Source organism: Phyllopteryx taeniolatus, chromosome 14 (genome assembly GCF_024500385.1).
Source record: "Phyllopteryx taeniolatus isolate TA_2022b chromosome 14, UOR_Ptae_1.2, whole genome shotgun sequence".
In the NCBI taxonomy this organism is placed as follows: Eukaryota; Metazoa; Chordata; class Actinopteri; order Syngnathiformes; family Syngnathidae; genus Phyllopteryx; species Phyllopteryx taeniolatus.
In genome coordinates this window covers 13,027,755-13,051,727 of record NC_084515.1, presented here as the reverse complement: position 1 = coordinate 13,051,727, position 23,973 = coordinate 13,027,755, and the positions used below count along the sequence as shown (strand labels likewise).

The following is a 23,973-nucleotide window of genomic DNA, read 5'->3' as shown; positions in this document are numbered from 1 at the left end:
AACTAAAATTATTATTTAAAATTAAATTGTAAATAAAAGTAAAAAATATTTTTTAAAGTACAAACTAAATACACATTCAAAATAAAATAATATATAAGTAAAATATTAGTTTCAACATTTTGAAATTATAACATTCAAAAATAAATATATCTTGAAAATGAATTGAAAAATTTAAATAAAAGGAATACAAAATAATCATTGTAAACATTTATTTCTATTGTCTTTACATTAGGATAGTACAAGTTGTGGTCATTGAGTTCAGTTTTTTTTTCAATAAAAAACTAAACAATGAAAAACACATAACATTAAAAATAAGAAATAACATTAAAAATAAAAAAATGAATAATGAAACAATTTAAAAACAACCTCAAATTTACACCTTTACTCATAAATAATTAGAAAATAAATGAATGGAATAGTTCATTGTAAATTGTGTGTGTTTATTACATTAATATTAATCCGCTAAGATTGTTTTGTAATGTACACTATAGTAAAAAAAAATCAAATAAAAAAAAAAATCATACTCTTGCATAAAAATGGAATTGAGTTCATTGTGAGTTGCATGCATAGTTGACACCACAAGAGGACGTTATGGTGCGTTTGAAGCTGTCGTGTGAACGGCTGATGAAAGCCAACAGGCCCTAACCCTAAACCCTGCATTTCCCATGAGCCCTCCTGCCTGCAATAAATAAGTCTGTGATGATTCCAATAAAAGAGCTGCTGCAGACGCCGCCACGGTGGAGACTGGTTAGCACATCTGCCTCACAGTTCTGGGGACCAGGGTTCAAATCCCGGCACTCCGGTGTCCTCCCACATCCCCAAAACATGCATGGTAGGTTGATTGAAAACTCTATATTGCCCGTAGGTGTGAATGTGAGTGCGAATGGTTGTTTGTTTCTATGTGCCCTGCGATTGGCTGGCGACCGGTTCTCTCGCCCGAAGATAGCTGGGATAGGCTCCAGCAGCCCGCAACCCTAGTAAGGATAAGCGATAAAGAAAATGGATGGATGGATGGATGGAGCTACTGCAAACATTTCTGCAGAGGTGTAGTGGCGTGTGAAGACAAACCATGACCTACATGTGCATTAAGCACAGATTAGCACGCCCGATTAGAAGAACTAACGCACACACACACACACACACACACAGACACACACATACACACACTTTATAATGACTCAATGAGTGATTAGCCATCAAATTGTCAATTGGACTGTGTACGATGTTGATCAATGAGGTTAAGTTGCACAAAGTAATAATGGATGTCAGTGCCTGGAAGCCACCAGTAGTAGGCGCTAACTATTCAGAAAGTGTTGCCTTATGTGTGAATGTGAATGCGAATGGTTGTTTGTTTCTATGTGCCCTGCGATTGGCTGGCGACCAGTTCGGGGTGTACCCTGCCTCCCGCCCGAAGATAGCTGGGATAGACTCCAGCTAGCCCGCGACCCTAGTGAGGATAAGCGGTAAAGAAGATGGATCAATGCTAGTCTAATTAGCCCCTCGATAGGGTTTTGCAGTGTGTGTTAGCGTTAAGCTAGCAGACTTTCTCAAGGCAAAAGTATGAGGTAATTATCCTTGTTTTATGTTTAGTTTGACAGTAAACCTCAACTGGAAGTGACAATAAACAAAATACACGGCCTCTTTTTTGAGGAGCTGTTCATTACCTGCCAAACTGCTGCTCGTTGTGAAGTTTGCTGCCACCATCTAGCGCTTGTAACGTTTCAAAGCTTTAACTTTGTGTCGACATCAACACCAAGTTCGTGCGTATTAGACGGCGTGCACTTCCTGCTCCACGCACCGCGCGCTATGACATCAACGGATGCGAGTGCGGCTTACGGGGCAGCTTTTAGGTGCCTTGTTTATTTTATTTGGGCTCAAATTAGCCGAGGGCCGGAGAAGATCGGATTAGCTTCGTAGGCGACCATTCAGCCAGGTGCTCCCGTGTCAGGATGTCACTGTTTAAACACGCCTCTTAGCCTAGCGCGCTTTAAAACAATAATTATTTAATCACATTAACATCTCCAGTCACTACACTGACATCATCTTTTCGGCGGCGGTTCAAATCAAGCCGTCTTTCAATTAGCTTTAACTTTCCACAGATAAGAGACTAAAACCAGGCAGTTAAAAGGTGAAAAAGATGGAGAAGTACATCTCCAGCCAAGAGATCAAGCGCAGGAGTGACAACGTGTGCCAAGCTGCACGTAAGCTTATTAAAAGAAAGGCCTGGCTCTTTTTACACAGACCCCCTTTGTAGAGGAATATACTGTACTGACAGCAGTACCAAACCAGCATAAAGCCTTGATGTATTTGGCAGACAATGTTTTCATAAATAACATAACATGATTTATTAACTGTCAAGTGAAGACATCCTAAAATGAAAACTTTTAATGAGCTTAATGACAAATGAGGGGCGAAATGAAAATTGTAAAAATTTTTTTTTTTTGCATAAATCGTTTAAAAACATTAAAAAATAATAATAATTATAATTATATTACAAAAGAAAACAAAGATTAGGAAGAATTGAGTGGAAAAACATCAGCAAAAGAGGTAAAATATGTTAAACGTAAAAACAAAATGCACTGTTAAATAATTTACAATATAAATAGAACATAGAAAAGTACAGTATCAAAAAATACAAAATGTGAAAAATACAATATTATTTAATAATTGGGAAAAAAAGTTACAAAATACAAAAAATCAGCGCATGTCACTTTTCAAGCTCAGGAAGTAAGAAAAAAATGTACTTGTCAAAAGAGTAAGGGATGAGTACAACAATTAAAAATAGTGAATTAAAAAAATAGTAAATGCAAAATATAAAAATATAAAATAAAAATATTGTGTGACAAAATAATTCAAAAATGTAAAAAACATTACAATCAAATACCAATTAAAATCTATCGTGCAGGATATGTAATATATAATAGCTCCTTCGAGCTCTGGCTCCTTCAGGCCTATGCAGAATAGCAGCAGGGGCACGGCATCTCCTTGGAATATGCCATATTTAATGTTCACGTGTGCAATTGGCTTTTGAGTTGGTCTTCAGCACCATTGATTTCTTGACAAAGGTTTTTAGGATCCTGTTGATGTTATACAGCTCCAGGTACTCCAGTACCCATGTGTGTGTCATCAAGTCGAAGGATTTCTTGTCGTCAATCTAAGCACTGCACAGGATGGTGCTTCTGGTTTTAGAGTCTTGCCTGATTGCCCTGTCGACCAGTAGCTGGTGTTTGGCTCCCCGAGTGTTATAACAATGCTTCTCTGTGTTCTGCTCATGTATCGATCCATATGCCTACTCATGATGCCCGATACGAGCGTTCATGTGGTGCTGAAGCAGGTTATAGGCCAGTAGTTCGATGGTGTTGTTCCCCTCTGGGGGTCCTTCATAATGAGGACTGTCCGACCTTGGGTTAGCCATTCTGGGTGGGTCCCCGATGTTAGGAGTTGGTTCATTTGTGCTACCAGGCATTCATGGAGAGCAGTTCGCTTCTTTAGCCAGGACGTATGAACCATGTCAGGCCCTGTTCCTGTCCAGCTCTTCATCTTAGACACTCTGGCTTGGATATCCACCTTATGACTATTGATTCTTGTTCTGGGAGATTGCTGTGCTCTGTTTGTAAGTTTGCCAGCCATTGTGCATTGGTATTGTTTGACAGCTCCTTCTTCCAGATACTTTTCCAGTAATGCTCTCTCTCTCCGCCTTGGCTGGGTCTGTTTCGGTCTTGCTACCTTGCCACTGAGAGTAGACCTTAGCTGGGTAGATGGGGAACATGATGTTTATTCTCCTAGCCTCTACCTCTCTGGTGTACCTTTTCATGCAAGTAGCGAAGGCTGTAAGTCTTTGCTTGGCATGTAATTCTCGGGCAGTTCTTTCTTAAGTTTCACACCTTTGTTTTGCTCTGTTAGGAGGCTAACTTCTCTCCGGGTCGCCCTTATTTTTGCCCGTAGTGTGCGTGCAATGGGCCTAAAACATAACACATCCGTACATGCATATGTCAGCTAACTGCCGGCTAGCGCGAGACGCTAACGTAGCAGTCTACATCTTCGAACACTGCTGCTTCTTGTCGAACAGCACAAACACTGTGGTGCAGTCAAAAGCATCACAGCAGTCACAGAAGATCCAATTCAAAGTGCCATATGCACAAACAAAACGCTGTTTGTACACACCACTCTAAGACTAGAAGGTTGCTGATGCAGCAGCGCGACAGTAAAACTGATTCAAGTTTCATACGATGATCCCGTTGACGGGGTTTCCCCTGAGCTAACAGCGTTGCGGTAAGGCGCCAGTGCCACCGCCGTGACCACAATGGCGACAAAGATTTGCTCAAAGCCACCTGCTTCCTCACCGCGCCCTTTGAACCTTTACGAACCCTCGCCTTATGTCAGGTCACTCTTCTCTGACCTACACCTCACATCTATTACACACACAGATAGAGAGATAGAGAGATAGATAATACTTAATAATTGTTGAACATTTCCCCCCCCCCCCCCACAGTAAGGGATTAAAGACAATTATTAAACAAAAAATTAAGAGAAAATAATAATTCACTTTGAAGGATTAACATTTGCATAATAAATGAAATAAATAACATTTTCAGTTAACTAAAAAAAAATAGAAAAAAATTACCTTGAGGGATTAAAATTTGCATGATAAATTAAAATGTAGATGGCAATTTATTTGATGAGATGCAAAGATGAAAACTATGAAAAACACATTGGAGGATTGAAATGTACATAAAGACAACATGAAGATTTAATGTATTAAATCCAAATAAACAGACAATATGACATTTTCCTTTTCCTGCACAGTAAATTAAATGAAAAACGGAAATAGTAGTTGAATTAATAATATCAAAATAAATGATATACACAAATTGAAGGATTATAATAATTTGTTACACCCTAATTATATTCATCAGAATTATACAAAATCAGCATGATTTATTACATGAAAAACATTTTAATATGATTTGAAAAAATGAATGAAAATGAATACATTTCATGTATTAAATTGTTATGAAATTGGAGTTGCTGCATGTTCAAAAATAGGTTACTATTAAAACACCGAAAACGGTAGCTGCCGAATATTATTGTAGTACATGAGAATATTTTGGGGCGGTGTTTAATATTGTCAAGGTCCGAATAATAACTATCCGGTGAGCTATCAAAAGGTATCAAATGCGCGTCGCCAGGCCGTGTTAAGGACAGCAGCAGTCGCTATAACGTCCAACGGTTTGTCTTCCGGGCAGAAACAATCCTGTGAGCAATAAGGGAGCCTAAGCTGGATGAATGCAGGGAGGGTTTTAACCCCTTTGCTCATTTTGGCAAACTAAAAGATTAAAAGATAAAGCGGCAGAAAAGCTCTCAAGGTTTCTTAAACGTTGGAAAACAATGCGGTCTGCTGCATGACCTTAGAAAGATGTTAAAGATGTTAACTCGCGGGGCAAATGCACTTCAGCCTTGACGTATTTTGAGTGGTGTGTGTCACTGAAAAAATACTCTCATGACATTATTATTAACGCCAAAAGACATTGTTCACTATTGCCTGGGTCACTAATGGTGCTCCAGTCATTCAAAATAAGAACCTCAATGAAATAAAAACATTGCAGTAAAAAATATACACACACACACAACTAACATAAAATCCGTCATGTGACATTCTGTATTTATTCAATTCAAATATAAAAATGTATCCCAATTACACAAAATGATAACATGTTACAAAAACCTTTGTAACTTGAAAACATTACAGAATAATAATTTAGAAAATACTAACGAATGTAATATTTTTTAGTCATTTCCAATTTATTATTACCGTTGTTTTTTGGTTTTTTATTATTATTAGAGGAATCACATGTCTGAAGGGCATCCCATTAAATGACAATCAATGAAATATAAATTCAATATAAATAACGCATACAATAATTTCATTATATTGTTTCGTAAATTCAGATTTAACCAATTCAATTTCAAACCAATCACTTTTTAAAGCATTGTTCTGTGTGCGACTAAGCCGTTAAGTGACAATCAATTAAATATAAATTCAACAGAAATAATGCATACAATTATTTCTTCATATTGATTTTTAAATTCTAATTTAACAATTTAAATTCAATTTCAAACCAAACACTTTTGAAAGCATTGTTCTGTGCTACTAAATCACCCCAAAATAACTTTCCAAATAAAATAAGAAAACCTATATATTAAACACAAATAAATTAGAAATATTTTAAGTAATCTTGTATCTTTAATATTCCTAGTTTCCTTTTTATTTGCTGATTTGCTGCGAGAAACCTATTCAATTCAAATATTACAAATTCAAGTTTCAACCTGCGGGTGAAAATAGTTCTATATTCACCGAAAATACACTTTCCACGATGAAAAACATGGCAATACTAATTTCTAGATATAGATATAAAACGTTGAATGTCTATCAAACAACCAAAGTATTGTTTGTTTCTAATAAAAAAAAAGTTTTTTTTCAAATGATTATTACAGTTGTCTTTTTGACAATGATCACATGATCATGCAGTAGCTCTTCCCCACCATCATCTCCCTGTCCTCCTGCTCCCCATCCCCCCCTTTTCTTTCTCTCTCTCTCTCCTACCTTGCGTCCTTCCTTCTTCCCTCGTCCCCTCGCAAGCTGACGCAGCGCCTTTGCAGCGTTAGCCGCTTTGTGGCTAATAGGATGTGGCGGGCTTAAATTGTCATCTGATAAAACTAAGATGCTTGGTAGCTACGCGGCGCCCGCTTAACCAATTTGCACTCAATTAGGATAATGATGGGGGAAACAAGCAAAGAGGGACAGCTTTAATGTATTAATGTGATAAAATGATTATCAATTTCCCTCGGCAATGACTCGCCAGGTGTCAATACTGACTCCTTCGACAATATGACGTCTACATCACATCGGAATGATTGCAATTAACTGCAATTCTCTTTCTGTCTTCAAGCACACGTTTTCAGTAAAAATGCACCCTTGTGCTTGGAAATTGCAACAGAATATTTAACAAAATATAAGATTAAAGACCTATATTTCAACAATATTTTTTGGTGACTTTATAAAAGTCTGTTAATATTATTTTTAAATTCTTTCACCTTATAGTGAGCCACGTGCTACACGTCAATGACTAAATGTGGTTCGGTGTCCTATAAAACTGTAACAACATATTTGAAAAAGTATATAAAATTACATTTATTTAAAAGAAATCTTTGAGTTTAAAATTATTTTATTAGCGATATCTGTATTTGCTGATTGGCATACATAAATCACATACTGCCAGTTTTACTGCCTTATAGTTTTTATAGCATGTGGCTTCCATTTGATTACCAAATAATGGTTCCTCGCCAAATCAAGTTACATAAAAATCTTTGTAAAAATTATGAAAGTTGACCAAATATATACCCAAAAATGAATTGAAGCTATTTGCGAGATTTTTGCGACTTTTTCCAATATTATTTTTATTTGCTGATTGGCCGGAAGGAATCACGTTAACTCTCTAATTATCCAGAAATATTCTAAAATTTGTAACATTGATGAAAATATATTTTAAAACCATTTCTTTGAAGTTATGTATAACCTTGTAAATCTTTATTCTTTCCATTTTTATTTGTTGTTTAACTAAGAGGAATCACATGGTTGTCAAGCATGTGGCTTCCATTTTATTACTTTCTTTCCCTTTCTAACTATACAAAAATATTCCCCAAATTGTAACGATGCAAATAGTTTTTAAATGAAGTCATTTATGACTATATAAATCTTTATTCCTTCTATTTTTAATTGCCGAGTGGGTGAGATATACAGTACTTTGCCTGTAAGACAAAATCAGTATTTAGTTGTATTAAAGGCTTATACCAAAATGAAGTAAATGAGTTTCTGAGCAGCGCCACAAAAAGGTCCTCATAAAAACAAAACAAAGACAATGTGGACATTTTTAATTCAACTGTAACATAACAAAACGTGGGAAAGAACAATAGAATATGTATGTTCACAAATGAAAATGTAACTAAAAAGAGGGGAACGATGCTGTTTTTTGTTTTGTTTAAGCGTTATGGCGTCCTAAATATATAGTGCACGGCGGGGAGGCGTGAGGTCAGAGGAAATCGCCAGTGAAGTCTTTAGGCTCATTAAGGAAGCGGGTCGATCCGTGCGACACCGCACGCTTGGAGCTGCGACAGCTCGGCTCGGCTGGGCCAGCTGGCACACGAAGAGAAACTTGCAAAGCCCCTCCCCAACATCACCCACCCTGCCCACCAGCCAATCCTACCATCACTCAATAACTTATTTGCCTTTCCTTTTTTTTTAGTTTTATCTAACCCTCCTGCTAGCTGTATTTCTTCGGGGCACCAAAAATGCTCATGGGTCAATTTGACCCGCTGCATGCTTAAAACGAGGCTTTACACGATCAGGATTTTTGGGGCCGATCACCGATCAGTCAGGTCAAACCAACATTACATGACAGAAATAATGGGTGCTAACTTACTGTAATTCAATTACTTTATTGTTAATTAAATTACTTCACCCACACCGAAACCTTAGCGCATGATTCGACAGAACGGCGACATGTTTACCGCCAACCGTTCGTGGTACCACTAGCTTGCTAGGCTACATAACGGTTTGTTGCCCGCTTGCGAGCCGTATCGTATTAAAAGTATGTGAACACACCTCAAGCAAGCCTTAAACGAACGTCCTCTCCTCTCCTGACCACCGGTGACCACCAACACACGTTTTCCCCCATTTTGTCCTTATAATACAAAGTCGGCGCGATCCACTCGTGTTGCCGTTGCCACGGTAACGAGTGTATCTGGTTTCATTTGAGTTGACAAGATAAAGCCCAATGATCGTAAAAAACGGGATGCGGTGGTATCGGAATACACGATTTTATTGCAGTAGTCTGACAATGTAGTGCAATCTTGTGAGAGCTAATTTGTCTTGTAGTCTGATGCGGGCATTACGTGTTGTCTGTTCCACACCGCAGACATGTTTTAGAAATTTTTTATAATAACTTTCTTGGGGATCAGATATTTCCAATACTATGTCAAAAGACGTGTGACAAGGCTAAAAATAAACTAGCTTTCGGATTCAAATATCCTGGGCACGATGGCGACGCGGACTAAATGTCTTTTACGGATTATGACATTAAAGCCGATCAACATAAAATGCTAAATATCGTCCGATACCCATCAGTCCGATAATATCTAAATTTCAAACTATCTTATTTCTTTTTTTGTACATTTTTAACTGGAATCCTTTTAGCCATTGCTCACAATCCTGAACACCCTTTAATTGAAGGATATTTAACGTGTTTTTGACGATTCAAAAGGGAAATTCAAGTCAAAATGGGTCAATTTGACCCGTAACATGACGGAAGGATATTTAATGTGGTTTTGGTGGCAAATAATCCAAAAGGGAAATGATTCAGGGGTATTTCCAGTGACTAAGCATTCAAGTTAAAAGTCCATCTCTTGTGTCTCTGGAGTGCGTAATGAAGGGATTAGCGCACAACTCTCGTTTAGCGGCCTTTATGTGGCGCACAATGGCTTTTTTTGAAAGAAAGTTTTGTCAAGGCTTCATTAGCGACGGCCTCCAACTGGGCCCTGAATGCGACGCACATTTGGAGCAATTACTTGGGCAGAAAACAAATGTCAGTCATTCTTAAAGGGGAAGGATCCCAATTAATACACCTCTTAATCCCTCCCTCTGTTTGTCTTCCTTTTCGAGATCCATTATGCTCTTTTTTTTTTTTTTGGTTTGCGGTGGAAGACGGGACACTGTTGTCACATTTTCTCGCTTGTGGGAGAGGTGGGAGGGGTGGGGGATTCGGAGGTCTTAACGTGGAGCAACAAGTGCCACTGGAGACCGGATAGTGTCAGAAGACAACTTAGATGTTGAAGGCAACGTGGAGCCTGTGACTGGAAGCAAATGTAGGTAAGATCGCTTTGTTTCTTGGAGTTCAATGGTTCGTTCTCCTCGGAAGACAGACATGTCCGACTGTCGGGCTTCAGCCGGACAAATCGCAAAGTGATCTGAGCGTCAGCACATCGGTTCGTCCAGTTCCCGCCACAAGAATCCCCCCCCCCCCCCAAAAGAAAGCTCGGATGCATTTGTCAATGGATACCCTGGCAATGGTGGAAGAGGGTTGCCTAGACAACTATGACATGGCAAAAGGCGCCGCCGGGTCCAGCTCCGGGGGCAGGGTGCACAGCATCGATGTCATCCTGGGTTTCGCCAAGGAGCAGGACCCTCTGCTTCGCCACCACGCAGTCCACGGCCACGATGACGAAAACCACGACCATAAGCAGAAAGCCATGCGGGAAAACTTGCAGCACGCCGCCAAACACGATCCGTACGGGCATCTTTCGGAATTGGGCGACAATTCCCAACATCCGTCCTATCACGGTCAGTGGTAAAAAAAAGGAATGTCATGTGAAACCCTGCACTTCCATTCCAAAGAGGAGTTAACTCTTTTGACCAAAGGTTCTGTGGGGCAGAAATGATGATCTTTCGTGTAAAACTATTTGAAAAAAAAATATATATAAAACTGTATATTTTTTAAAAGTCTAAAATTTAAAACATTTAATGGAATTATTTTAAGACATGTATGACCAGACTATTTTAAAACATATATTTTGTATGCGAACTTGTGAATGCTTTGATTGTGCCAAAAGGTTAGAAAATATTTTTGTAATTATACATTTTTTTAATAAATATATAAAATATCTTTTAAAATATTTGTGACTTTAGAATGATTAACAAATGATTATTTATAGACACATCATAGAGAAGGCAAACTTGTGAACACTGACTTTGGTGCCAAATGTTCTTTGAAGGCAGAATTTGAGGACTGCAGTACATTAGTAAAAATGACAAAAATTGATTTGAAAATATTTTTTAAATTATAATACATAGAATAAATATAAATTGTATTTCCATAATTTATATATATCATTTATATTTATTCATATATATTTATTTGTATTTATTTTCTTTTTATATATACATTACTTATAATGAGTAAAACTATTATTATGTGTAGGATCAGCAGTTAAAACTTGTGAACCATTTGAATCTGGTAGCAAAAGGTGCAAAAATATATTTTTTATTATAAAATTGATAATTAAAAAATTAAATTCAAAATATACATATAAAAGATCTTTGTAAATTAGTGACTTTTTTAAGCTATCATTTGTAGATCATCATAGTAGATATGAGAGAAAGAGAGAGAGAGAGAGAGAGAAATTTTGCAACTTGATTTTAGGGCCTTTTTGACTTTGACTATACATTTGCATACACATCATTTTTGTTTGCTTGTTGGCTGGGAGAAGTCACAACGGGAAGCGTATCGTCCTTTTCGTCTTAACAAAATAGGGTTCCTTGCCCTGTATAATCAAACAAAAGCATTCTAAATAGTTGAAGATTGAAAATACATTAAAATAATAATATTTAAAGACATTTGGGACTTTATAAATCTACCTGAATTCATGAATTTTTGAACCCCTTACCAAAAGTTGTTTGATGTAGAATTAGAGTACAGTACTGTATTAAACAGCTGGAAATGCAAGGCGGTAGACGTCCCATTGGGACACGCATGGTGACCAGATGTGGCATTTATGAAGTGGCATGTGGCTCATTACCCAAATTGATTGACTCCCTGCCCTAAATGACATACAATAGTGTGCTTGTAATCATGATGCTTGTATCGTGTGACAGCGGCTGCCGTCTTAGTCAGAAGACCTTGTATATATATATATATATATATATATAGTATACTGCACTCAGTGGGTTTGCTCTGTGAAATTGCTACAGAAACAAGCGTTTAATACATTTACAAGTTGCATTTAGCCTCCTGGGCATTATGGGATATGATTCAGTGTAATCTGTATGACATGCTCGTGAAAAAAAAGCTTCATCCAAGCATCATACTGTTTGGGCCGTCCCGAGCTCCTGTGACAGTACGACATCACCAAAAGCCAGAATGTCTTGTCTTTAAACGTCTTTAGTTTTTAGTAGACACAATGTGGACTGCATGGAAGGATTAGAGTGGGACTTAATTGATAGGTAGCATCTGTTCCTTTGGGATTACTTTAAGGAAGGAATTCAGTGAAAGATGTCATGTCACTTTGGGCTCGCCAAGACCCCTTGCGGGGAGGTCCTGCCGCCAAGGACATCAGTCAGATTTCACTACTCTTATCTGCAGTAATGCTTCACAGGAGGCATTCAGTAAAATAATCCCAAGTATCTTCTTCGTCCTTTTAGCGTCGGACATGTTCTCCAGCGATAAGTGTGATGCAGAGATGAGCAGCATGCAAAAGGACCTGGCTGAGGACTCCCCCAAGGCCATTGCGGAGGAAGAGCATGGCAAGAAGAAGCACCGCAGGAACCGCACCACCTTCACCACCTATCAGCTACACGAGCTGGAACGTGCCTTCGAGAAGTCCCATTACCCGGATGTCTACAGCCGTGAGGAGCTGGCCATGAAGGTCAATCTGCCCGAGGTTCGGGTGCAGGTAAACCCGGATTTTAAGTATACAACATCTCTCAGAAAACAATTTCACCTTCCCTGAAACCAGGTTCTTAAACCTGAAACCCTCTGGTGTAAAGCCAAATGCTACGAAATTGAGCTACTGTTCCGCAGAGGAGTTAGGAGTTTTGTGCTTTAAGTTAAGGACACTTCGGCAGTGACTGGAAAGTGAACTTGGCTCTCTAGCAAGGTTCCATATTTTAGTCCACAGCAGGTGTTAAACCTGCAACCATCTAGTCCAAAGCCAAGTCCTTACAAATCAGCTTATTGCACTCCCAAAGCAGTGGGGTTTGGTGACCTACTCAAGGGCACTTTGACAGTGCTCGGAAAGTGAACTAGCCTCTATGGTAACCAGTCCCAGACCTCATATTGTCATCCATAGCAGGTCTTAAACATGTAACAATCTGGTCTATAGTCAGAGCTACTGTAGTCCAGAGCAGATGAGGGTTCAGTGCCTCTAGGTGAACCTTGATAGTACCTCAATACTTAACTCTCGCAAACGACCAGTTCCTATGTCCACATTACAGGTCATAATAGATCTTAAACCAGCAACCTTCTGACTCAACACCAAGATGAACCTATTGGGTCAAAGCAGGTAGCGGTTCACTGCCTTGCTCAAGGGCATTTTGACAGTACCTTAGCTTCTATCTAGTGACCAGTTGCACATTCCAAGTCCAAACAGATTAAACCCATAAACCACTGGTCCAAAACCAAGTCCTTATAGAACTGCCCTCTCTCTGGCAATCAGTTCTAAGTTTAATCCATAGCAGGTGGTCTGAAGTGAGAGGTATTGTAGTAGTAGTAGTAGTTGAGGGTTCAGTCCCTTGCTTAGGGCGAACTTTGGCAGTACCTCAGCATCTCTCTTGTAATCAGTTCCAAGTTCCACATTTTAGGCCACAACAGATCTTAAGACCTGTAAACCTCTGATTAAAAGGTAAGTCCTAAACCTACCACGCACCAAAACAGGAAGGGTTCAGCCTTTGCTGGCTGGCACTTTGGGAGTCGCATGTCCCATTGTTTCATCCATAGCGGGTCTTAAACCTCTTTACAGATCATCTTACTGCACCCCAAAACTGGTTCAGTGCCTTGTTCAGGGGTAAGCATCTCTCTGTGGTGACCAGTCGCAAGTCAAATCTTTTAAATTGCAGTGGACTGTGACTTGCCCTGCGATTGGCTGGCGACCAGTTCAGGGTGTACCCCGCCTCCCGCCTGAAGATAGTTGGGATAGGCTCCAGCAGCCCACGACCCCAGGGAAGATAAGCGGTAATGAAAATGGATGGATGCACTGTGACTCTCTGGTCCAAAGTCTTTGGAAATTTAGTGCCTTGCAGAGTGGATCTGTGGATCCAAGTTCTTAGAGACTGAGATACTAAACCCCTGAGCGGTTTGGGGTTCAGTGTCTTGCTCAAACGCATGTCAACAGTGCCTGGAAAGTTAGCAGTTTGTCGGAAACAAGTCCCCACTTCAATATTTTAGTCCATAAACCTGCAACCCTTTTGCTCTAAAGAGACTACTGCAACCCAAAACAGCAGCTGGTTCAGTGTTTCAAGGAGACTTCAACAGATTTGGGAACGTGAACTGGCCTCGCGCTGGCAGCCAGTAACAAGTTCTGTAATTTAGAGTGCATCGTGTCCAAATCCTGAAAACCTCTGGTCTAAAACCAAATCCGTAGAGCCTGGCCTACTGTGTGCCAGCGTAGTTGGGAGTTTTGTAAGTTATTCAAGAGCACATAGACAGTACTTGGAAAGGTAGCTGTTCTTCAGTTGAAAACCCATCCCAAGTTCCACAACATTGCCTGTGGTAGGTTTTAATAAACTGCAACCCTCTGGTCAGCGGCCAAGACTAAGCAACTATTCGTCTAAGAAGTTGGGGGTTTAGTGCCTGCCTCAAAGCCACTTCAAAAGTTCTTGGAATTAGCCGTCTTCTTGCTGGAAATCCAAGCTCCAGGTCATGAATCTACGATCTTCAAGTCTAGACTTAACGTAGAAAATTTTGGATGGCATCAAGAATTAGATTTTTTTTTCCGATTCTCCCCGTCAACAAAAAAGCGTATTTCTATTTTTAGGTTGTTGCTTCGGCACACTGTGGCCAGCACCTGCTGACTGCCATCCTTTGTCCACTCCGCCGCAAGCAAAAACATAAATGACAGTTTGGCTAAGTGGTCTTGATGAGCGTCGCTGTATGATGAACGAGTGGCGGGAGGAAAAAAAATAGTCAACAGTGTAATTTTATGTGAACTTCTGCTTAGGATAGGTTAAGGGAAATCCCCCCCGCCAAAAAGAAAACAGGGGCACATCTGCGATTGAGTGTCGGTGAAAAGCCAAGTGCTTAGACTCTAGGGACATCCATAGCCACACACTTAGGAGACTGAGCTATTGCACCCCTAACAGTTGGGTTAAGTGCCTTGCTTAAAGGGATGTGGACTTGGAAACCAGTGCCAAGTTTCAGATTTTAGTGCATAGTGAGTCTTAGTCCTGTCGCTCTGGTATAAAGCCAAGCCCATAGACTCCAAGGACTTGGCTGTAGACCTTATTTCCAAAGCCACACATATTAGAGACTGAGCTACTGCACCCCTAATAGTTTGGGTTTAGTGCCTATAAGGGACAAGGACTCGAAAACTAGTCCCAAGTTTAATATTTTAGTGCATAGTGAGACTTAGCCCGTAGCGGGTCCTTGGACTCCTTAGACTGTAAGGACTTTGCTTTAGATCTCCTGTCCAAAGCCACATAGTTAGAGACTGACCTAGTGCACACCTAAAAGTTTGGGTTCAGTGCTTTGCTCGAGGGGATGTGGACATGGAAATCAGTCCCATATTCCATATTTTAGAGCATAACGAGTCTTAGTCCATAGCAGTTTCTGAGACTCTATAGACTGTAAGGGTTTGGCTTTAGATCTCCTGTCCAAAGCCATGTAGTTATGGACTAAGCTACTACACCCAGTTTGACGGGAGTTCCTTGCTTGAAGGGCCATGAACCCAGAAACGAGTTTGAAGTTTCATATTTTAGTCCAGCGACACTCTGATCTAAATCCTTAGAGACTAAGCTAATGCGCTCCTAACAGTTTATGTTCAGTGCCTTGCTCAAAGACATGGACTTGGAAACCAGTCTCATGTTCTATATTTCCAATAATGTAAAACCTGTAATCCTCTGGTCTAATACCAAGTCCTTAGAAATGCAGCCGCAGAAGGGATAAAACTGACATTCTAGTCTACCACTGGTCCGGATGAGTGAATTCTGTCTATGTCCAGGTGTGGTTCCAGAACCGGCGGGCCAAGTGGCGACGTCAGGAGAAGATGGACTCCACCACCATGAAGCTTCACGACTCCCCCATGCTTTCCTTCAACCGACCACCGATGGCACCCAGCGTGGGGCCGGTGACCAACCCAATGCCTCTGGATCCCTGGCTAACCTCGCCTATCTCCAGCACTACATCCATGCACGCCATCCCGGGCTTCATGGGCTCGCCGCAGGGCCTGCAGCCGGCCTACCCGGGCCACGGCTTCCTCGGCGGACCACCCAGCCTGGTGCAGGGCATGCAGCCCATGGGAGGGCCGCCGCCCTACCAGTGCCCACCTAGCTTCAGTGACAAATACCCCATGGAGGATGACAGGAGCTCCAGTATCGCAGCACTCAGGATGAAGGCGAAAGAGCACATTCAGTCGATGGATAAAACTTGGCAACACATGTGATTCCCCCCTTTTTTTTGTTTTTTTCGGGCTGCTCCAGTGAATGTTTACAAACTGTGGAGACTACACACAAGGACTTTGAATGTATTCCTACCCAGGAACCAGGAATTTCTCGGCGACCATTGTGTGTTTAATCTGTGAGAGCTATTGTCTAAATTTATTGCCGGGATAATACATCAGGGCCAAAAGAAGGCTCTAGTATTTTTAAGAGGTCCAGGAACCTTTGGGGTTGGGTCTACGGCTTCGAACATATCTGATTGGAGCCTTTTTGTTTCATCAACTACAAGTACCAGGTGGAAATGTGACTAATGTAAATAACTTTTTTTTAAGCATTTTGATTTAACATTTGAGATGACACATTTTTGTCATCTGCATTGAATACACAGATTAGATAGACATTTAAATAAACTATATGTTAAAAGAGCAAGACAAACGTTGTTCTCATTAGTTGTACATCATGACTTTTTAATCAGTCAAACTGAATACATCCAGTGAATGTGACTTATGTGTATTTAGGTTTAACAATGTTCTGTTTGAATAAAAATGAATGTCTTGACTGTCACTTTAAATGCACCCACCTTCATTGTTTTGCTTGGTGACAGCGGTAGCACCACACGAACATTTTGAAAATTTAACCCTTCAACCCAGTTTCACTTAGCAACATAAAATTTGGTAGGCATGTCTATCATGACTAGACCCACCAAAAAAATCCCCCAAAGTCACAGGTGGTTTTCCACTTGGGTTTGAAACAACCATCTTTGGCTCATGTTGCCCTTTCAAAGGCAAACTACTCCAACATATTTTGTTTGATTGCTACCAAATTTGACACATGTTGTCTTGACAGAAGGGCAAGGCTAAATTGCCAAGGAATTTGAGTTTACATCATTGTGTATGGGCGGGGCATGGCAATGAAATTTGATAACTCGAAAACTGTCTTCAAAAACCTTGAAAGGTTAGACCCAAAAGCCAATTTTACTTCCATCCATCCATCCATTCCGGGCGTGCTGGAGCCTATCCCAGCTATCATCGGGCAGGAGGCGGGGTACACTCTGTACTGGTTGCCAACCAATCGCAGGGCACATACAAACAAACAAACAAACAAACAAACAAACCATTCACACTCACATTCACACCTACGGGCAATTTAGAGTTTTCAATTAACGTGCATGTTTTTGGGATGTGGGAGGAAACTGGAGTGCCCAGAGAAAACCCACGCAGGCACGGGGAGAACATCCAAACTCCACAGAGGCGGGGCCGGGGATTCAACCCCGCTCCTCAGAACTGTGAGGCTGACGCTCTAACCAGTCGGCCACCGTGCCGTCCCAATTTTACTTAACAACATAAAATTTGGGAACATTGTCAATGATGAGTAGACTGAGAAAAAAAATCTCAGCCAAGCCCAAAAAGACTGCCATTTTGGTTTGAAATGGCCATTTCCAGTGGCAGTGATATACGCAACACAGCGGCAATGCCCCCCCCCCCCCCCCCCCCCCACCCGACCTCCCGAAACAAAATGGCGAAACCCATGCCGAAAAAGACACTGGAGCCCATCCCAGTTGATGTCCAGTAAAAAGAAGACAGGCTACACCCTGGACTGGTCGCCAGTCAATCAAAGGACGCACACACAGGTGCATCTCAATAAATTAGAATATGGTCGAAAAATTCATTCGTTATTTCTCATATTTTTTATGATACTACAACCCTTCCACATGCATTCTCAATTGAATTGAATTGCAACTTTTGTACTTTCCTTACTTTTTCGGTGGCAGGCCAGCACAACATGAGATAGCAAGAGGAGGCCTGGTGCAAAGTTAAAGAGTGTAATCTGACCACTCAGAGGCTAATTTAAACAGACAAGCCTGCCTCTTAACACCTAATTACTGCTTTTAAAGCGATTAAGTCCAGATCCTCAGTCATAGACGGAATGCCCTCAGATGCCCCTGAAAAAAAGCCCTTTCATGACCTGATTATCAACGAACAAGACCCTTTAGAATCTAAAGTTTAGATTATTCTGAAATCTGATTATCTTTCAATGATGACAGAATCAAACACAATAAGGTTTCAATCCTTTTGAGTTTTACGTCTTCATTACGCTAGTGCCAAAAAAAGACAAAACATTGAAGTTACAGTAGTGCCACTGTAAGACTTGTTTTTCTTGACTCGGCTGCTCTTAATGAGAGGCAGTGTACAATGGGCTGGATGGCGGCCCACAGTGGATATTTGCCAGGCCGTTAGGCAGATGAGGCTCCACTCCATCAGGCCTGAGAGGGGGTGTCACAGGACCCCCCCATGCGGCTCGCTAATTGCCCCGTGATAAACTTTAGCCATCAGCATGTTATTGTCTGTTTTATAAGTTAGAGCTGTCTTGGACCCTTTGTTGGCGCACTGACACTAAATAAAAAAGTAATCAACAGATAATGAAGTGACGTTACCTGCACCATCCGGATAATGGCTGAATTGTTAGAGGGTGGAGCTTATGTGACTACGTCATTTTGAGAAGTACACTGAGCTGAAGAGGGACGGTGGGGTAAATTTTTTTTAGTATTGATGGCAACAAATTGAATAACTCACATCATGTTAGCCATACATTTATGTACTTACGCTCATTAAAAAAATAAAAATAAAAAACTTTAAAATCAGAGACCTAAAGAAAAATGTGTCTGAAAATTTGGTGGAGATTTTTTTCAAAGGGCCTAGAAAAATGTTTCTGGATAAAAAAAATACTCAACAAATTTGGAGATACTTTTTTTTGGAACAATAACATATATCTATCTCCAATTTTTTAAAATTTATTTTATTATTATATATTTTTGAATACAAATAGGCATACTTTTTGTCAACAAATTTCAAGATACAGTACATGCATATCGTTTGTAAATGTCTGTTTTATTTGTCTAAATTATTCATAAAAGATATTTTTGAATGTGGTGGGACGACTGGTTAGAGCGTCTGCCTCACAGTTCTGAGGACCGGGATTCAATTCCCGGCTCCGCCTATGTGGAGTTTGCATGTTCTCCCCATGCCCCCGTGGGTTTTCTCCAGGCACTCCGGTTTCCTTCCACATCAAAAAAACGTGCATGGTAGGTTAATTGAAGACTAAATTGTCTGTAGGTATGAATGTGAGTGCGATTGGTTGTTTGTATATATGTGCCCTGCGATTGGCTGGCAACCAGTTCAGGGTGTACCCGCCTCCTGCCCGATGATAGCTGGGATAGGCTCCAGCACTCCCGTGACCCTTGAGGATAAAGCGGTACAGAAAATCGATGGATGGATTTTTTTCATGTTTTCGGAAATCAGGAAAAAAATACAACAAATTCACCAAATAAGAAGAGTCCAGTTGGCTCTATTCAATCTTTGTGGATTACTATGAGCTGGGTTACTGACAATCTACAGACATAAAGAAAAAAAAAATGTTAGCAAGCAAATTGGTATTTTTTATTTTTTTTATATTGGGACAGTTAAAAGTGAATTAGGCAATTATGCTACTAGGCTAATGATGTACATGTACCTCCAAATCACAACACAAAAGTAAACTTAAGTTTCTCAAAACCATTTTTGTCTGAAACACTAAATTATCACCAAATTTGGCGATACATTTTTTGGCTTTTTTTTGGGGGGGGGGGGGCGACATTTTTCAGGATTTCTTTTTTCTTATTAGAAACCCAAAGATAAAACTTATCAGAAAACTAATATACATACATATATATATGGATTTGAAAAAAACATAACTAACATGTAGTGTAGCTCCTTAAAAAAATCTGAACAAAAATGTCTTGCTTTTGGATTAAAAAAAAACAAAAACTTTTTCGACAACAAAATGCATGTACCGCTTGTCAGGTGAAACATTTTTTTTTCAAAATAAAATGAATAAATCATATCCAAATGTTAACATACTTTTTAAGACTTTTGGGGCAGGCAGGAAGTTTCCTATTTGAGCATCAACAATGCAGCCACAGGATTCCACTATTAGAAGGAAAGAATGAGGATTAGAAAGGGAGTCGAGATTGGTCTAAAATTAGTGAAAGCGCCATGAACGCACCTTAATTTAGCAACGGGGGCCACTTCGGTGGGCATTAATGACGCGCACGGTGATGTTATTTGCTTGGCCGAGCGTGAGCCGGGGCTCCAGTTAACAGGCCCACGAGCAGACGGGGTCCGCGGTGGAAATAATAAGGGAAAGGAGCGGAATTAATGAGGTTTGATGCAGAGCACTACTCAAAGGGGACACCGGTTGACATAATTGGGAATCACTCGGGAGGGCAGGGAGCGTTTGATGGCTGGCGCCACTAGCATTTCTGTTGTCCACTTGAAAGGCCAAGAAAGAAATTAACAGAAGACAAAAACGGTGGTTGATACTTTACAGGGAATCACAACAAGTGACAAAACACCTACAGGTATGCAAAAAACAAAACAAAAAAAACCTTCTGGCTGAAAGGACTATATTATGGCACAATAACCAAAATAAAAACAGCTCTCAGTACCATCCCATACTACAACTAGCAACCAAATGGGGGGCAGTCACTATATGCACGTATCCCCAAATTTTGTGAGCAATTTTGTTTCATTTTTATCTGAAACAAAATGATAGTTTTTAAAAAGTGGTTGTTGCTATTGTTTTTAAATAATAATAATAAAAAAAATAGTGGTGATATATGCTTTTGTTGACTCAAAATTTGGTGATTTTTTGCAATCAATAAATCCAAAAATTGGGGGGTTATAAATACACAATTTGGATATATATAAATATTTGGGGGGGACAGTCATGGTATACATGTATTCCCAAATTTTGTATACAGATTTATAAAATTCAAAACACAAAAAATAACATTTAAATGTGTTGCTGTTGTTATTTTAAATTAAACTTTTCAAATTGTGGAGATACATGTTTTTCGTGACTTGAAATGTTGTGATTTTGTAATCATTAAACCCAAAACAGATAATTATTATTATTTTTTAAATATACAAATACACTGTTTGGAGATACATAATTTTTGGGGTGGGGGTACAGTCACGATATGCATGTATTCCCAAATTGTGTATTTTTTTTTTTAAATACAAAACACAAAAAGTTTTTTTTTTTTTAATAGAACTTTTCAAATTGTGGCAATACATGCTTTTGATGACACTCAATTTTGCAATTTTCCAACTCATTTCTATCCGAAATGCAGTCCTGTTTGTACGTATATAATTCACAAATCAGGAGATTTTTCGACAGTGATTATATGTAATTAAAAATTATTTTTGGAGTATGTATTATTTTATTTTTAATATATAGTACTCTCAAAAAGTTCAGGATATTGGACTTTCGGGTGAAATTTAAGGATGACCCTAAGATGTTGTTTAATTGTTTATTAAAACCGAAAAAGGAGATTTCATTTCGGGACTATTTTGAGATGTCAAGTGCTGTGACAAACACATCCAAAAAGAAGCGTGAGCTGTGTTCTTGCAACCCAAAACACGTCGGCTGAACATGAATTATATTTCATAAAAGAAATTGACAACAAAGTGTGAGACAATGAACGCTGATGTCTATGTACTCATTTGATGTCACAGAGGAGGGCGACACCCCGCATGATCCAGTGGTCGGGTGGGTGAGTGGTGCCGAGCACCACGGCAGTGATGTAATTGAGGTCAGTGCGCTTGGGTTTCTTATAAATGGGGCACACATAGTACTTGGGGTCAGGGGGGGCGGTGGAGTTGATGGCGAACATGTGGATGACGGGCAAGGGCGTAAAGAGCACTTTGGGCGCCGACTCGCAGAGGACCGAGTGCTTCTTGTCCCAGTCGGCGCCCTCCAGGAACAGGCCGTGAACGTACACCCCTTCCTGTTGAGCAAAGGCCATGGCGTTGAGTGTGGGCAGGAAAAAAGTATAAAATAATAATAATTAAAAAAAATTTTTTTTTTTTTTAAAACTGAAAACAGCACCACAGCGTGGTCATTTCATGGACTACACGAGCAAATGTGTTGGTTGCAAAATTCCGGGAATGGAAACTTTCCATGGGAATTAATCGAAATTTATGGGAATTCAGTCTATAATATTGTACTTTACAGACTATAATATTGAACTTCATACAAATATACAGTCATGACATAATTAGAATGTAAAGAATTATGTTTCTGCCACATTTTTTTGCTTCAATTCAACTGTACTGCTCTTTCTGGTGTGTGCACCTTGGAAACCTGAGGGCAGTATAATACAGACATACGGATATAAAGGGAACCGCGATTGCCTGAAGTCAGCCGGGATAGGCTGCAGCTTCTGCAACCCTCAACAGGTTAAGCAGTTTAGCAAATGGATAGATGGATGGATGGGTGGAGATACTGTACATGGAGACGGTTAAAACTCCTCAGTAAGCCGTAGACAAATGTGTCATTCTTCGCAGGGGATAAAGAATATCAGCCTGAGTATTGTCATATTATCTGTCTACATGTGTTGTTCCACTGTTTGTGTTTTTGCTATTCGTTAGCCTATCCATGGCGTTTTGCATTGTTTGTTAGCATTAAGGTAAGCAGACAAATTTAAAGCAAAGCTATGCAGTTGTTTTAAATACAGAACGTGTAATTCTCTTTGTTTTACTTTAGTTTTACAGTAAACTTCAGTGAGATGTGGCAATAATTAGCTTGGAACCTCTTTTTGGAAGAATTGTTTTATCTGTTATACTGTTGCTCATTGTGAAGTGAGATGACTTCACTGCCACCATCTACCGCTTGTATCTCAAATCTTCGCTCACAAGACAAAGCAAAACATCGGCTGAACGATGGCTCGTATCTAAAAAAATACTTGTAAATTGGGTCATTCATATCTGAAGGCACCACTGTCACAGTTAAGCTGGAGCTGTGTAGGCACACAAACGATCGTTGAAGGGGATTTGGCTGCATGGGGTCCGCGGACCTATTTAATTGGCCAGCGGTTTTCACCAGCTCATTCTGTATTTAATCAGATTACCCGCAAACGTTTAATGCTCCAGTCAGGCACGGATTGCTGCATCCTCTTCCGCATATCGAAATGTCTCCATGCCAGACTATTTGCGCCGCATTTAAAGGGAACGAGATGGGCCGCTCCGATTGGACGGGGTTGAAGTCCCACTTTTAAATGCGCTGATGTACGCCGGTCCACGAAATTGCCAACACCGGGTCTAACCCGCCTCCTTGCAGAGTTACGCCAGGTACAGCGCTAGAGTTATGCCACTCACAAAAAATAGAGCCCAAAATATTTACATTTATGTTGCTAGTGTATTTATCTGTGCCCCCCCCAAAATTATTATTATTTTTTAAATAAATAAATAAATCATACTTCCTCCGTCAAAAACGTTTGTGCGTATAAATGTTTCTTAGTACATATGCTTAGTCTCATCTTTTAAACACTTTTTTTGGCCTGTGTGCTGCTGTAATACCTGAATGTCCCCTCTCTGCATTTTCTTGTCTTAATGCTTGAATATGATACTTTTCCATTAAATTAGTCTCAATTCCGATGAGAAGTTTCCAATTTGGATTTTTTGGAAACTTTCCTGAAATTTAGTGGACATTTTGCACCCCTTTCAAATCCCAGTTGATCATCATGTGGTTGTGTCGGTGTGCCTTACGTCAGGATCGGCCTTGATCTCCTCCTTGGTCTTCTTCAGGACTTTGTTATTCAGGGTGACCGAGTCCAGAGCCCAGCCTTTGTTTGCCCTGGTTACCTCTTGCCTCATGGCAGTGAGGAAACCTGCACCGCACAGTGACATCGGCGAACATGAATTTGTATCCATTTGTCAGAAAGTCAATCTTGT

General features: G+C 40.0%; 2 protein-coding genes across 5 annotated transcripts in view; one reads left to right on the top strand and one right to left on the bottom strand.

Annotated features, from left to right (window-relative positions):
* Positions 1-265: 265 nt before the first annotated feature.
* LOC133488849 (retinal homeobox protein Rx2-like) lies at positions 266-16,765 on the top strand. 2 transcript variants are annotated; one of them, XM_061797285.1, is made up of 3 exons: positions 266-832; positions 12,254-12,504; positions 15,766-16,765. In XM_061797285.1, exons 1-3 carry the CDS (start codon positions 700-702, stop codon positions 16,204-16,206), a joined length of 825 nt encoding a protein of 274 aa, XP_061653269.1. In that variant the 5' UTR covers positions 266-699; the 3' UTR covers positions 16,207-16,765. The 2 variants fall into 2 exon arrangements, with proteins under 2 accessions (XP_061653269.1, XP_061653268.1); XM_061797284.1 differs by lacking the exon at positions 266-832 and adding an exon at positions 1,693-10,396.
* A 2,456-nt stretch (positions 16,766-19,221) lies between these two features.
* LOC133488972 (dynein axonemal heavy chain 8-like) overlaps positions 19,222-23,973 on the bottom strand; it is a 61,030-nt gene continuing 56,278 nt past the window's right edge. For all 3 annotated transcript variants that reach the window (XM_061797553.1, XM_061797552.1, XM_061797554.1), the window contains exons 92-93: positions 23,788-23,909; positions 19,222-22,028 (exon numbers count right to left, since the gene is read on the bottom strand). In XM_061797553.1, the coding sequence (XP_061653537.1) occupies positions 21,741-22,028; positions 23,788-23,909 (410 nt within the window). In that variant the 3' untranslated portion in view covers positions 19,222-21,740. The remainder of the gene's footprint in view (positions 22,029-23,787; positions 23,910-23,973) is intronic.

Excerpts from the sequence above, each read along its gene's own strand:
- LOC133488849 (XM_061797284.1), top strand. The coding sequence starts at position 10,096 with ATGCATTTGTCAATGGATACCCTGGCAATGGTGGAAGAGGGTTGCCTA. Across the intron at positions 10,397-12,253 it reads CCAACATCCGTCCTATCACG|CGTCGGACATGTTCTCCAGC; the intron begins GTCAGTGGTAAA and ends TCGTCCTTTTAG. Across the intron at positions 12,505-15,765 it reads TGCCCGAGGTTCGGGTGCAG|GTGTGGTTCCAGAACCGGCG; the intron begins GTAAACCCGGAT and ends GTCTATGTCCAG.